This window comes from Neophocaena asiaeorientalis, unplaced genomic scaffold (genome assembly GCF_003031525.2).
Source record: "Neophocaena asiaeorientalis asiaeorientalis breed wild unplaced genomic scaffold, Neophocaena_asiaeorientalis_V1.1 scaffold461, whole genome shotgun sequence".
Lineage (NCBI taxonomy): Eukaryota > Metazoa > Chordata > Mammalia > Artiodactyla > Phocoenidae > Neophocaena > Neophocaena asiaeorientalis.
The window spans coordinates 2,250,423-2,264,667 of NW_020173230.1; the positions used below are offsets into that span (position 1 = coordinate 2,250,423).

Sequence of the window (14,245 nt, forward strand, 5' to 3'; positions counted from 1 at the left end):
TCTCTAGTTGTGGCTCGCGGGCTCCAGAGAGCATGGACTCTGTAGTTTGCAGCACGTGGGCTCTCTTGTTGAGGCGCGCGAGCTCAATAGTTGTGGTGCCCTGATTTAGTTGCCCCACGGCGTGTGGGATCTTAGATCCTCCACCAGGGATCAAACCCTTGTTCCCTGCATTGGAAGGTGGATTCTTTACCACTGGACCACCAGGGAAGTTCCCTGTTGATGGACATTTACATTGCTTCCATGTCTTGACTATTGTAAATAGTGCTGCTATGAACATTGGGGTGCATGTATCTTTTTGAATTATAGTTTTCTCCGGATATATGCCCAGGAGTGGGATTGCTGATCATATGGTAACTCTATTTTTTGTTCTTTGAGGAACCTCCATACTGTTTTCCACAGTGGCTGCACCAATTTACATTCCCACCAACAGTGTAGGAGGGTTTCCTTTTTTCCACACCCTCTTCAGCATTTATTATTGTAGACTTTGTGATGATGGTCATTCTGATCGGTGTGAGGTGATACCTCATTGTAGTTTTGATTTGCATTTCTCTAATAATTAGTGATGTTGAGCATTTTTTCATGTGCTTCTTGGCCATCTGTATGTCTTCTTTGGAGAAATGTCTGTTTAGGTCTTCTGCCCATTTTTTGATTGGGTTGTTTGTTTTTTTCGTTATTGAGTTATATGAGCTGTTTGTATATTTTGGAAATTAAGCCCTTGTCAGTTGCATTGTTTACAAATATTTTCAACCATTCTGTAAGTTGTCTTTTCATTCTGTTTATGGTTTCCTTTGCTGTGCAAAAAACCAAAAGCTTCTAAGTTTGATTAGGTCTTATTTGTTTATTTTTGCTTTTATTTCTATTGCCTTGGGAGACTGACCTAAGAAAACATTGCTACGATTTATATCAGAGAATGTCTTGCCTATGTTCTCCTCTAGGAGTTTTATGGTATCATGTAAGTTTATGTGGTATCATTTAAGTCTTTAAGCCATTTTGAGTTTATTTTTGTGTATGGTGTGAGGGTGTGTTCTAACTTCATTGATTTCCATGTGGCTGTCCAGCTTCCCCAACACACACCGCTTGCTGAAGAGACTGTCTTTTCTCCATTATGTATTCTTGGCTCCTTTGTTGAAGATTAATTGACTGCAGATGTGTGGGTTTATTTCTGTGCTCTCTAGTCTGTTCCATTGGTTCATATGTCTGTTTTGAATACTGTAGCTTTGCAGTGTTGTCTGAAGTCTGGGAGGGTATGTTTATTTGATTGAATCCTCTCTCCCAACTATACGTGAGAGCAGAGGCCGTGCTTGCTCTTGCTCTCTGTGGCATCCCCTGCACATTGCACAGAGCCTGGCACATAGTAGGTTCTCAGTCAGTATTTTTGAATAAATGAATAGAAACCAGAGAAAGCCAGAAGAATGGAAGTCCACAGGACTCTATGTCTGAGCAGTTGAGAATTGGGAGCTTTGCCTTACAAGCTTCAAAAAAATATATGCATTTTTGCCTTTTGAGTTGAAAGGCAAAATCTGTGAATAAATTTTTTAAAGTGTCTTTTGTTCTTATAAAAGAAATCTGGAAGAACCTGAAGCTGACACAGGCATCATTTAAGACCCAAGATGTGAAGGTGTGGGTGTGACTGTGACAGGTTGTACCTTATTAAGGGAAAAGAACTCTCTCACATAAGGATGGAGAGTGGGGTTCCGCATATATGTGAGACCATACGATACTTGTCTTCCTCTGTCTGACTTATTTCACTTCGCATAATGCTGTCAAAGTCTATCCAGGTTGTTGCAAATAGCAAGATTTCCTTCTGTTTTATGGATTAATAATATTCCATTATGTATATACACCACATTTTCTTTATTCATCCATTGATGGACACTTAGGTTGTTTCCATATCTTGGCTATTGTAAATAGTACTGTATGGGGCTTCCCTGGTGGCGCAGTGGTTGAAAGTCTGCCTACCGATGCAGGGGACACGGGTTCGTGCCCCGGTCCGGGAAGATCCCACATGCCGCGGAGCGGCTGGGCCCGTGAGCCATGGCCGATGAGCCTGAGCGTCCGGAGCCTGAGCGTCCGGAGCCTGTGCTCCGCAGCGGGAGAGGCCACAACAGTGAAAGGCCCGTGTACCGAAAAAGAAAAAAAATAGTACTGTATGAACATGGAGGGGAGGTCTTTTTGAGTTAGTGTTTTCCTTTCCTTCAGATAAATACCCAGGAGTAGAATTGCTGAATCTTATCAGTAATCTCTTATCTGACTGAAGTTTGACTTTTGTTGTTCTTTTAGAAAGTCAGCTGTATTTTTTGGATTATCACATATTTGAAACGTTGGTCTGTTGCCTTCACAGCTGTGTAATACTTTAGCTGAGTGTAAAATTCTTTTTTTTTTTTTTTTTTCAGGACACCTTTCTCTTTAATGAAATTGTTCAGATGTGCAAGGGATTACAGGCATTTGTGATCACAGTAAGTGTCCTGAGGTTGGAACCACACAACAGACCAGAAAAAAAAGATGCTATAGTCTGTGCCCATTCATGCTCTTTGTCCTCCTTCAATATTAATAAAATGTAATGGAGAGTCCCTACCTTTTGTTGAACTCATAATCGAGTTTTAGCATTTTAATGATTATTCTTTATGATTTGTAGGGGCCACATGGCCCATAATGCACAATTAGAGGTAAGATGCCCTTTCCAGGGTCAACGGCTCTATCCGACTTTTGTAAATATGAGCGGTACGTTGCTTTTGTTATTCAGTTAGCTTTGGCAATCGGGACCTTAAGACATAATTGGATCACGTCCAGTACAGTTACGTTGCACTTGAATCCAAGAAAAGAATGTGATGGGCACACCACGGGTTTAATTCAGGGTTATCTAATTGCTTTATCCTAAAATACAGTTCCTCTCATCTCACTGGAACCCACACACTAAATTAAGGCCTTCTGGCTACCAGAATTCATTTGTGTTCTTGGATTTTCACTTTGAAAGCTTCCAAAGGAGCCAAGGAATCCTGCTGATAGCAGAGTAAGCCTCAGCTGTGGAAGTCAAACTGGTGATAAATATGAAGAAGACCGCAATCAGTTTTAACGAATACAAATAGCATAGTGCCTGGACCAGGGGAGTCCAGGGAAATGTTCAGCGTAGTTCATGGGTGGAATTCAGCAATTTTTTTTTTCACACACACACACTGTATTCTATTTTTACAAGAGATGAATAATAGACTGACACCAAGCATTGTAAATGGATGACCACAACAAAAGCAACAATGACTGCAGTTACCAAACACGAAACACACTCACACTATGTCGTAATATTGACATTCAGTCCAGGAATCCTCCACTGCAACAGCTCCTTTACTCTGCAGTGAAAATTGATTTGTACATTTTTTGCCTCTGAGTCCTTGTGGGATTTTTTTTTTTAATTCAAACAGAAAGTCACAAAACTTATAATCATCCTCATCAGTTCACTCAGTCCCGTGTAATTAATTTTTTTTTTCATCTTGATCTTTTGTGAGCACTTTTATGAGTTCATCAGTTTTCCATTAGAGTTCTGAAAATGCTTATTCATTCAGTTCAGCAGTATAGTCAGTTACCAGAAACCTGTACTTGTCAGAGTCTTTTCCATGAATTCCTTGAAGATGTGAGTGTAAAATTCTTGGGTGTTTTTGTTTTGTTTTCTTATAGTTTGTGGTCTTTGCAAGCATTGTTCCACTGTCTTCTAGTGTTCAATGTTGTTGTTTATTAGTCTAAGTCAATCTTAAATTTTCTCTTATAGGTGACTTAAACCTGTTTTGCTTAAATGCCCAAAGGATTCTTTCTTTATTTTTAAATGTCAGTGATTTTACAAGTGATGCCCTGATGTTGGCTCTTTTGTGTCAGTTTATTTTTGGTATGCATGTAATAATAATGATTTCAATCATGTGAAAGAAAAATGGTTTGAATTAGAATAAGCTGAAAAATCCACAATTGTGTGAAATATGGCATGGATTCAACTCTGAAGTACAGAAACAAATAAACAAAGCCCAGGAGCTTAAACAAATTAGAGAAAAATTGTGTGTCTCACATAAGGAGAAGTCTGGAGGAAGGCAGCCTGGGGGCGGGGGCACAGCAGACCTGTGATCCCAGTAGGAACCCTGGCTCCCTGTAACTTTCCTTTCAACCAAACTTAGCATTTGCTTGTTTCCTATGGTCACAAGATGTCTGCTCCCTCCCAGCACCAGAGCTGCATCTTAGGAGGTCAGGAAAAGAAAGAGAAAAGGGCAAAAGACATTCACCAGCCAAGTCTCTCTGCCTGTTAAAGAACTTTCCTGAAGCCCAACTCAGAAATGTCATTGGCTTGAAGTATGTCACATGGCAATCCCTAGTTGCAAGAAAGTCTGGGAAATGTGGCTTTTTCACCAGCCACTTTTGGTGGGGGCGGTTCACATGCAAACTCTATTTATTTTATTTATTTATGTTTTTAACATCTTTATTGGAGTATAATTGCTTTACAATGGTGTGTTAGTTTCTGCTTTATAACAAAGTGAATCAGCTCTACGTATACATATATCCCCATATCTCTTCCCTCTTGCATCTCCCTCCCTTCCACCCTCCCTATCCCACCCCTCTAGGTAGTCACAAAGCACTGAGCTGATCTCCCTGTGCTATGTAGCTGCTTCCCACTAGCTATCGGTTTTACATTTGGTAGTGTATATATGTCCATGCCACTCTCTCACTTTGTCCCAGGTTACCCTTCCCCCTCCCCATATCCTCAAGTCCATTCTCTAGTAGGTCTGCATTTTTATTCCTGTCCTGCCCCTAGGTTCTTTGTGACCCTTTTTTTTTTTTTAGATTCCATATATATGTGTTAGCATACGGTATTTGTTTTTCTCTTTCTGACTTACTTCACTCTGTATGACAGACTCTAGGTCCATCCACCTCACTACAAATAACTCAATTTCATTTCTTTTTATGGCTGAGTAATATTCCATTGTATATATGTGCCACATCTTCTTTATCCATTCATTTGTTGATGGACACTTAGGTTGCTTCCATGTCCTGGTTATTGTAAATAGAGCTGCAATGAACATTGTGGTACATGACTCTTTTTGAATTATGGTTTTCTCAGGGTATATGCCCAGTAGTGGGATTGCTGGGTCGTATGGTAGTTCTATTCTTAGTTTTTTAAGGAACCTCCATACTGTTCTCCATAGTGGCTGTATCAATTTACATTCCTGCCAACAGTGCAAGAGGGTTCCCTTTTCTCCACACCCTCTCCAGCATTTATTGTTTGTAGATCGAATATCCAAAGTAATCTTGAGAAAGAAAAACGGAGCTGGAGGAATCAGGCTCCCTGACTTCAGACTATACTACAGTAATCAAGACAGTATGGTACTGGCACAAAAACAGAAATATAGATCAATGGAACAGGATAGAAACCGCAGAGATAAACCCACGCACAAATGGTCACCTTATCTTTGGTAAAGGAGGCAAGAATATACAATGGAGAAAGGACAGCCTCTTCAATAAGTGGTGCTGGGAAAACTGGGCAGCTACATGTAAAAGAATGAAAGTAGAACACTCCCTAACACCAGACACAAAAATAAACTCAAAATGGATTAAAGACCTAAGTGTAAGGCTAGACACTATAAAACTCTTAGAGTAAACATAGGCAGAACACTCTATGACATAAACACAGCAAGATCCTTTTTGACCCACCTCCTAGAGAAATGGAAATAAAAACAAAAATAAACAAATGGGACCTAATGAAACTTAAATGCTTTTGCACAGCAAAGGAAACCATAAACAAGACAAAAATAATAAACAGATAAACAAATGGGACCTCATGAAACTTCAAAGCTTTTGCACAGCAAAGGAAACCATAAATAATACCAAAAGACAACCCTCAGAATGGGAGAAAATATTTGCAAGTGAAGCAACTGACAAAGGATTAATTTCCAAAATTTACAAGCAGCTCATGCAGCTCAGTATCAAAAAAAGAAAACAACCCAATCCAAAAATGGGCAGAAGACCTCAATAGACATTTCTCCAAAGAAGATATACAGACTGCCAACAAACACATGAAAGAATGCTCAACATCATTAATCATTAGCGAAATGCAAATCAAAACTACAATGAGATATCATCTCACACCAGTCAGAATGGCCATCATCAAAAAATCTACAAGCAAACTCTATTTAGTATCTAACCTCCATAACACACTAAGTTCATCTTACAGAAAATAAAAATATATGTATTTAAAAATTGATCTGAAAGAAGAACATAATAACTGGAACAGAAATAAACAAGTCCCAAAAGAAACAACCATAACAATACTTAATTTTGGAAGTGTGATTTTCCCTAATATAATTAATTTATGTTTATGATTCATGAACTGTTCCTTAATTTTCTGCTATAATTCTGTACCATTTGTGTAACAAGCAGAAAAGTTCCTAGCTACCCTGTGCACACAGAGATTTTCTATAAATGTGTCTGCAGTCGGTTTCATTTGCTTTGCCCAGGATTCACTGGTTGACTGGCAATGCCTGGATTCATCACAGGAAGCTTTGATCATCCTTAATCGGACTCACATGGGGGAAATAAGGACGCAGTGGTTCCACAGCAGAAATTTTAGTGAATGTAAAAATGTAGGATCCATTGCATTCCTCTGTTTCTTTCTCCAATATTATAAAACACCTAGACTTTAATGCTTAGGCAAGGAACAGCAGCCAGCACACCACAGGGATTCTTCTGTACGTGATTCTCTAACATTTCAACCAAATCTATTAGAAAATAGCGGCTCTATGTTTCACTGGTGAGACAAGAGTTATCAAAACATTATCTGTAGATTCCCTATAAGGAAAACAGTGTTAATCTCTTATTAGCAGAAACAAAAAAGCAAGGCTGTGTTCTGGCTACTCATTCACCCCCCTTAAGCATATCAGTTCACTCTCTGGATGAGAATCAAAGATTTCTTTGTTCATTTTTTGGTACTTTTTCAAACTTTCTACAAAGAGCATGTATTACTTTTTACAATTAGGAGACATTTTATCTTACAAATCAATCCATAAAAGTCTTTATATAGAGAGTCAGGCTTTCCGCTTGGGTGGCTCTGATATCTGAAGTGGAATCCATCCCTTATATTTTTGCAAGGCTCCTTGACACTCCAAACATAGAGCCCAACATGTATGCTCATATGTACCAATGGAATAGGCGTTGCTGGCTCTGTCCCCAACTCTCATCCCCTCAGTGTGGCTTTTCCACGTGGGGAGAAAGCTTTTAAGATACATTGGACGACTGTCAGGCTTCCCTCCCCTGCCACCACCCACATCCCAGTTCTTGCTGGTGGATATTATGACCTGCATCAGAGGGCGGTAAGAGAAGACATACAGACAGATGAGGTGGAGGGGCTTCCAGGCTTGGTCTCACACCAGCTTCTCCATCCACAGCCCCAGGACCGGCAGGAGCGCTCAGGTGGGGCAGACGTGGGAAAGCAAGAAGTCCACCTCATTTCGGACGATGCGCTTCCCCGGGTGGATGCTGTCAGGCAGGGCCAGGCTGGAGGTCATTTCCCAGGCGTCCACAAAGGCCACACAGAGGTTGTCAAAGGCAGTTAGGAGGAGCCGGTTCACCTGGAGGGAGAACCAGTCGCTGCCGTACACTGTCTTGTAGCCGGTGTTGGCCAGTTTGATGACCACCAGAGTGCGGGGCTCCCGGGCCAGCAGCACAGCCAAGGTGGCCCGGATCCCTGCCAGTCATTGCACAAAGATTGACGGAGGGAAGGTGGTGAAGTGGCCGCCCAGGCTCAGCACCACCATGGTGTGGGGGCCCCCAGCCAGGTCCCCCAGTTCCCGGACCACAGAGTGCAGGGCGGCCACAGATGTGCGGAGGGAGCGCAGGGGCCAGCTGTGCGCGGGTCAGGCGGTGTCCACGGCCATCAGGGGACCCGTCTGATACGTGGTGTGTAGATCCACCGGCTTCAGGGCTGTGCGGAGGACGAGAGAGGAGGTTTAGGGATTAATATCGGACCGTGCACCATCCTCGTGAATGAAGAGTCCTCATTTCCCAGGACGTAAACCTTCTCCCTAAACCTTAGGGCTGCCTCCACTCAAGTTTTCAAGGTTGCCAAGGATCTCCCTATTATCCGTCCAAACACCTATTCAGTTTGCTTTTAATTCTCTGGCATTTGATTTCCATAAGCTGGTTGGCCTCTTCCGAAACCTTCCTTTCTTGCCTTATGTAACACTACATCATTCTGTTTCTTTCTCCGTTTCTGGTCAGTCTTTTCTCAGTTGTTTCTAGCTCTGTGTCAGGGGACACAGCTGAGTGAACTTACTGGGTTTCAGGACCCTCTGGCGTGAGGCTGGTCACCATTGGGCAAGGACGTAAACTGGTCAACCCAGAATCTCTAGCCTGGGGCAAGTCTTCATCCAGGGGCGGCTGAAGGGTACCAATAGATGAATCCAAGTTGGAGAGCTCAGTCAGAAAGGAGGCTTCAGAGAGTGACAATACACGGCTAAGAAAGGAGAGGGTTCCCAAAGGGAAATCAATGAGACAAAATGCTACAGGGGGCCGGGGAGACTGAGAACTAGGAATAGGTCTTCCGACTTGGTAGCTAGGAGGTCACTGGCAATGTTCTAGATTAGGGAGAGCAAATCGGTCCTGCCCTCTCCCCTCACGGCTGCTCACAGGACACGGTGTCCCGCAGATACTGCCACCACTGCCGGAGCGTGGAGTCCCCCATCATGTGGACGATGTGGCCAGCCAGGCAGCCCAGGATGCTGTCAGCAGCGGAGAAAGAGCGGCCAGAGCAGGACAGCAAGTGCCACATGTTTTGGTGGTAGAATCCGGAGGGCTTCAGGCCTGGGAGGTGTCATGGTTGTTGAGGTGACAGAACTGTAAGCAATTGTTTGGGAGCAAAGCAGTCAGTGAGTACACAAGAGGCTAACACTACGGCCTGGAGTCAGGACTGCCTTTCCTGCCAACCTTGGTGCCACTTACCCAGACTCCTGTTGTTCTCCTTCGCCACCCAGATTGGAGAAATGCCCAGAGGGAGGGCCTTGTCTGTCACATTCCTGAAGAGAAACCAGTGGGCAAGAGAGGAATATGTGATGAAAAGGAATCCTGGACTGAGGTGAAAGATGGGTTCTTGGAGGAAAGGAGGTTCTCAATGTCAAGGGCATCTGTCCTGTGTCAGGGGTCCTGGGAGAGAGCAATATAGGGGGCCTAGGGAGGGATTGGAAGCTGGAGTTCAGGGATCCTGATTCTTTGAATTTCATGGCCTCAGGGATTTCCTCAGTGCAGAAAGCAGAATTGTTTTAAAATATATCCAGGACTTTGGTTTAATTCAGGTCTGGTGAGGCCAACAGATCAGGAGACAGTTGCCATTGAAGAGATTGTGTGTTACTCACAGTTCCTAAATGGTGGAGGGTGGGGGGCATGGCACACCATGCAGGGCCACGTGGGGAAGCACCAGGGCTGGTCAGGAGGCACAAGGAGCCGGCGGAGAATGTGGGTGAAAGCCTTTATTGTGGTTTTCACAGGAAGCGATGGGCAAGGAAGGGTAAGCAGCTGCACAAGCTTAGGCTGGGATAGTTTGAATAATTTCAGTGGGCACTGGGCCATAGATGTGCTCTTCAGTTACCTAGTTCCTCGCTCTGGCGTGTCGGGGCAGCTTCAAGAGCCTGGTAAAAGGAGGCAGGGTGGCCAGGTGGCCTCAGGATGGGGTGGGTTGCATATCAGAGCTGTGCTCAAGGCAAGTTGTCTGCTCCCTCTGGGAATCAGCTAGCCCAAGATGTCAAAGCATCACCAAATATAGAAAATGAAAAACACAATTAATACAAGAAGGTGCTTGGAGCCTTTTACAAGAAGTTTTAGCTCTACTGTTGGTCTCACCAAGCCCACTGCAGTTGGACCTTCACTCCCACCAGAAATGGCAACATCCAGTGTCACTTCTCAGCCTTTGTCATCCCTGCATCAGCCCAGTGGCCACTCCCTCCTCCCTGAGACTCGCTCTTTGCCTGGTGGCCAGGGCGCCTCACTCCCCTGGTAGCCCCTTTTACGAGCCCCCTTCTCCCCAGCCTCTTGATACTGGAGGGTCCGGGCTCAGCCTTTGCTCCTCTTTTCCAGTCACACTCCCTCCCTTGGTGGTCTTCTCGCTCGGCCTCTGGACATTAACTTCCACAGTTAGATCTCCAGCCCTGACTTCTCTGCCAAATTCCAGATTTGTGTATGTATCAGCATCTCTGCTTGATGTCTGACACACATGACCAAACTCCCCGTCTCCACCCCTGCCTCACCTGTACTTTTCCCCCTTTAGCAGATGGTAACTCTGTCCTTCAGGCGAGCGGGCCTCAAACCCTGCAGTCATCCACCAGTTCTCTCTCTTTGGATCATTCTGTCTCTCAGGACATGCTGTGGGCACTGCCTTCAGAATATATCCAGAAATGAATCACTTTAGACACCTCTGCTACTCCAGCCCAAGGCCAAGGCCTCCTGTGTTTCAGTCTCACTGCTTCTCCCAGTGACATCCTTGGCCAACTCTCTCATCCCCTTACAGTCTTTGCTCAAATGTCACCTTAATGAGTTCTACCCTGACCCCCTGCTTAACACTGCATCCTGTCCCCACACACTCGTAATCCTCACCTCCTCTATATTTAAGAATTTCCATAGTACATATCTCCTTCTAACATCCTATGTAATTTACTTATTGTTATGTTTACTGTTTATCATCGCTTCCTCCAATCATATGTAAGCTTTATGAAGGCAAGGTCCTTGTCTGTCTGTTCACTGCCACATCCCCAGTGTCTGCAGCAGGACCATGCATGTAATAGGTGCTCATGTGCATTTACTGAATGAAGGGACAGACTGCTTGAAGAGGTTGAGTCCTAGGAGGAGAGGGGAATTTGCTTTTGGGGGGAAGGGGAGGGAATATTTCTGTACTCTGGAAAGATGCTGAGTGTGGCCCGCCCTAGGACTGTTGGGGCTCTGGTGCCCCATAGAGGTAACAGAGCTTCGGGGGCAGGTGAAAGATGATCCTGGAGCCCAAGACCACACAGGCTTGGACAGTGGGCACTTTGGGGTAACAAGCATGACAGAAGACTAAGGAAAGATCCCTGATGGTCGGGGTGTCAGTTCCTTTGCAGGACCCTAGGCAAGGGAACCCTTCCCACCAGCCCACTGCAGAGGTCCTCAGAATAGGATTAAAGCTGATGTAAAGAAAACAGCTGACCTTGGGATTGCAAATCCACGTCCACTACACACTTGCACATGTGTGCTTCTCTGTTTAATGCCTGTCTTCAATTGGCATGCTATCAGCTCCTGAGACATGGGACCATGCTGCCCTGCTCTCCTGTCCCCAGGACCTCCAGGGCTTTGGACAGTGTCTGGCACAGAGAGGGGGTTGGGGGAGGGGCTCAACGGCAGCAAAGGCCTGAGATCAGATTATAAGAACTGACAGTCTGCTGTGCTGTCCCTGATCTAAGCAGGTAGCATACGTTAACTTATTTGTTCCTCACTACAACTCGACAGGGGAGGTCCTAAAGTTATTCCTGTCTACAAATGAGAGACCGGAGGTGCAGAGAGGTTACGTAACTTGCCAGAGATCCCACGAATAGAAGCTGGAACATAGTAACAGGTGGAGCAGGGATTTGAACCCAGGCAGTCTCGCTCCAGAAGTGGCTGGGCTTTACCTCCGAGCAACGTCCCGAGATGGCTCCTGTACTGAATCTTAGATCTATTTCCAGTTGACCAATGCCAAAAGGATGTGTGGTTCTTTTTTCCTGACCAAAGGGAGCATAAAAATTGGTCTGGAAAGAACCAGGTTTCCTGGTGCCGAATCCTCACGTTGGAAGTAAATGTTGTGGAAATTCACCAGTTGATGCTGAGAGCCTCTGGAGAGGGGTGTCTGGTGGAGCTGGCACCTCGGGGATCTCCAGCTCAGCTGCCTCAGTGCTTCGAGCCAGCCAGCACCTCCGGTCCTCCCAGCAGCAGCCAGTGATAACTTCCATGCTGTCTGGGGCCACAGAGCAGCATCCCTCCCACCTGACCACCTCTGCTTCTCCCCGCAGCCCCTTCTCCCCCTTCACCCGCAGAGGGGGTGTCCCTCCACCTCTGCCCTGCCCCTACCCGGCCGTCCCCGGGACCCGGTTTTTGCCTCCTTCCACTACTGTCTCTGCTGGAGACCAGATGCACCTATCTTTAAAAATGTCTCTTTCCTCCCTGGGGTCTCTCTAGCCCTCATCCTGCCTCAGATCCCAGGGGCAGGAAGTAGGGCTCACTGCCAGCCAGCCTGGTTTCACTGCCTCCTCCCCATCACTCCCATTCTTGCTTCCCTGGGACCCAGGACAATTCTCGCCTTTGGTTTTGCTCGGCTTCTAGGCTGCGATCTCTGCTCCTTTCTCACTCAGTGGGGTCACATCCATCCTCCTTACTCCCCAGCCACACATCCTGGTGATTTCTAAATTGACATCTCTCCTTGCAGGGGCCGTCAGCACAGCAGAGGGACCAGGACACTTCTCTTTGGCCAGAGGTCTGTGGCTCTCCTTCAGGCTTCAGCTCAGTTGTCACCTGCCCTGATCACCATATGCCAGGTGGGGTGCCCTTTCTCCGTGTCCTCAAACCACTCGGTGTGTGCTACAGTTAAGCACTCACTACAGTGCTTGTTTTAAAAGGTCCCATGTCCCCTCACTGAAAACTTGTAGAGGGCAGGAATGCCAACTATTACGTGAAAGTTGTCAGCACTTAGCGTGAGACCTGGTGTATGTTAGGTGCTCGGGAGACATGTTTAATAGAAGTGAATAGATGAAAGATAAGAGTAGGGGCTCAGGCAGAATACATCCCAGACAATGCTGGGTCCCTTACTGTGCCAGCAGGGCCTCCTTGCACGGTGTGGTCACGTTCCAGTAACGTCCGCTTGAATGTCTCACCAGTGGGTCGCAGGACAGTGTGGGGAGTCGAGCACAGAACCAGAGCTCACCCGAATCGTCATCCCTGTAGTGACAGGTGGACTCTTCCTCCCCAATTAACAGGGGGTTAATATTGCAAGTCACAGTTTCTTCGTATCCTGTGGGTCCCTGGAAATAGCCCATGAAATCAACTGTGGCCCACTGGTCTCTCCAAACCCCCGCAGAACCCACACTGCCTCGCTGGAGTGGATCAGCTACACTTGCACCTGGGCCTGCCCAGCCCAGAGCAGGGGGAAGGTCAACAGGTATGTCCCATTCTCCAGATCCTTGACATCTCCGAGGCCGCCTGCCTTCAGGTCAGGCTGCAGCAGCTGTGCCCGAAACAGATCCCCACCGTGGGTCTTGGGCCTGCCCGGTGGTCTCTGGCGATGAGGATGGCCTCCAGGTAGCCTCCCAGGGTGTAGCTGGTCTGGGCAGGATTCCTCAGGTGGTAGGTGGAAGTCTGGGGGCTAGTGGAGGCCAAAAGGTTGCCCCCATCTCCTGGGGTCAGAGGCCAGTGCAGAAGATGGGTCAGGTCTGAGAACTTCTGGGGGAGAGAGCCTGAAGATCTGTGGGCATGGTGGGGCCCTGGGGGCGGAGGGATGACGCCGTCAGGCCAGGACAGCCTGATGTAGAAGATCTGTGGGCAAAGCCAGAAGAACCCATCAGTGTTTGTGTCTCTTCTTCTGGGAGGAAGTTCTCATTCACCAGACTTAGTGTCTGGTGGGTCTCAGGCAGAAATCCCGCCTGCCTTGCCTCATTGCTGCCACCCCGAAGCTGGTGTCTGAGCCACCATGACACACATCTGCAGACGCCATCTCGTGTTCATTTCGTATTTTTTATAACATTTATTGAAGTATAGTTGATTTACAATATTACATTAGTTTCAGGTATACAGCATGGTGATTTGATATTTTTACAGATTATACTCCATTTAAAGTTATTATAAAACACTGGCTATATTTCCTGTGCTGTACAATACATCTATGTAGCTTATTTACTTTATACATCGTAGTTGTAACTCTTAATCCCCTACTCCTGCCTTGCCTCTCCTCCCACTTACCATCCTGTGTTTAAAATCCTGTGTTTGTGAGTTCTGCTAAATTCCCACGGACAATAAATAGTATTTCTGGCTCCTGGTCCCTGCTAGCTCCTGCCCCACCTTCTGCTCACCCTGGACGCACACACTCTTGCTGCCACCAGAGGAAGGGGGTCCAGGCTTGGGCCCACCCCCCAGTCTTTAGCTCTCCCCACCCTTTACAAGTCCTTCTTCTCTCTCTGGACTCCAAAACCCAGACTGAATCCCCCTTTCCCTTCCTGTTTCCTCTTTCTACAAA

At 46.1% G+C, this 14,245-nt stretch overlaps 1 protein-coding gene across 10 annotated transcripts in view; it reads left to right on the forward strand.

Annotated features, from left to right (window-relative positions):
- LAMTOR4 (late endosomal/lysosomal adaptor, MAPK and MTOR activator 4) overlaps window positions 1–14,245 on the forward strand; it is a 76,645-nt gene that overhangs the window by 18,679 nt on the left and 43,721 nt on the right. For 9 of the 10 annotated variants that reach the window (XR_003003343.1, XR_003003342.1, XR_003003345.1 and 6 more), the window contains exon 2: window positions 2,394–2,456. Coding sequence is in view for 3 of the 10 variants with exons in the window: in XM_024745433.1 (XP_024601201.1) it covers window positions 2,424–2,456 (33 nt within the window). In the remaining 7 variants the exon portion in view is untranslated. Of the gene's footprint in view, window positions 1–2,393; window positions 2,457–12,525; window positions 12,555–13,093; window positions 13,175–14,245 lie in introns of those variants that run through there. The other variant, XR_003003346.1, reaches the window with a different exon arrangement.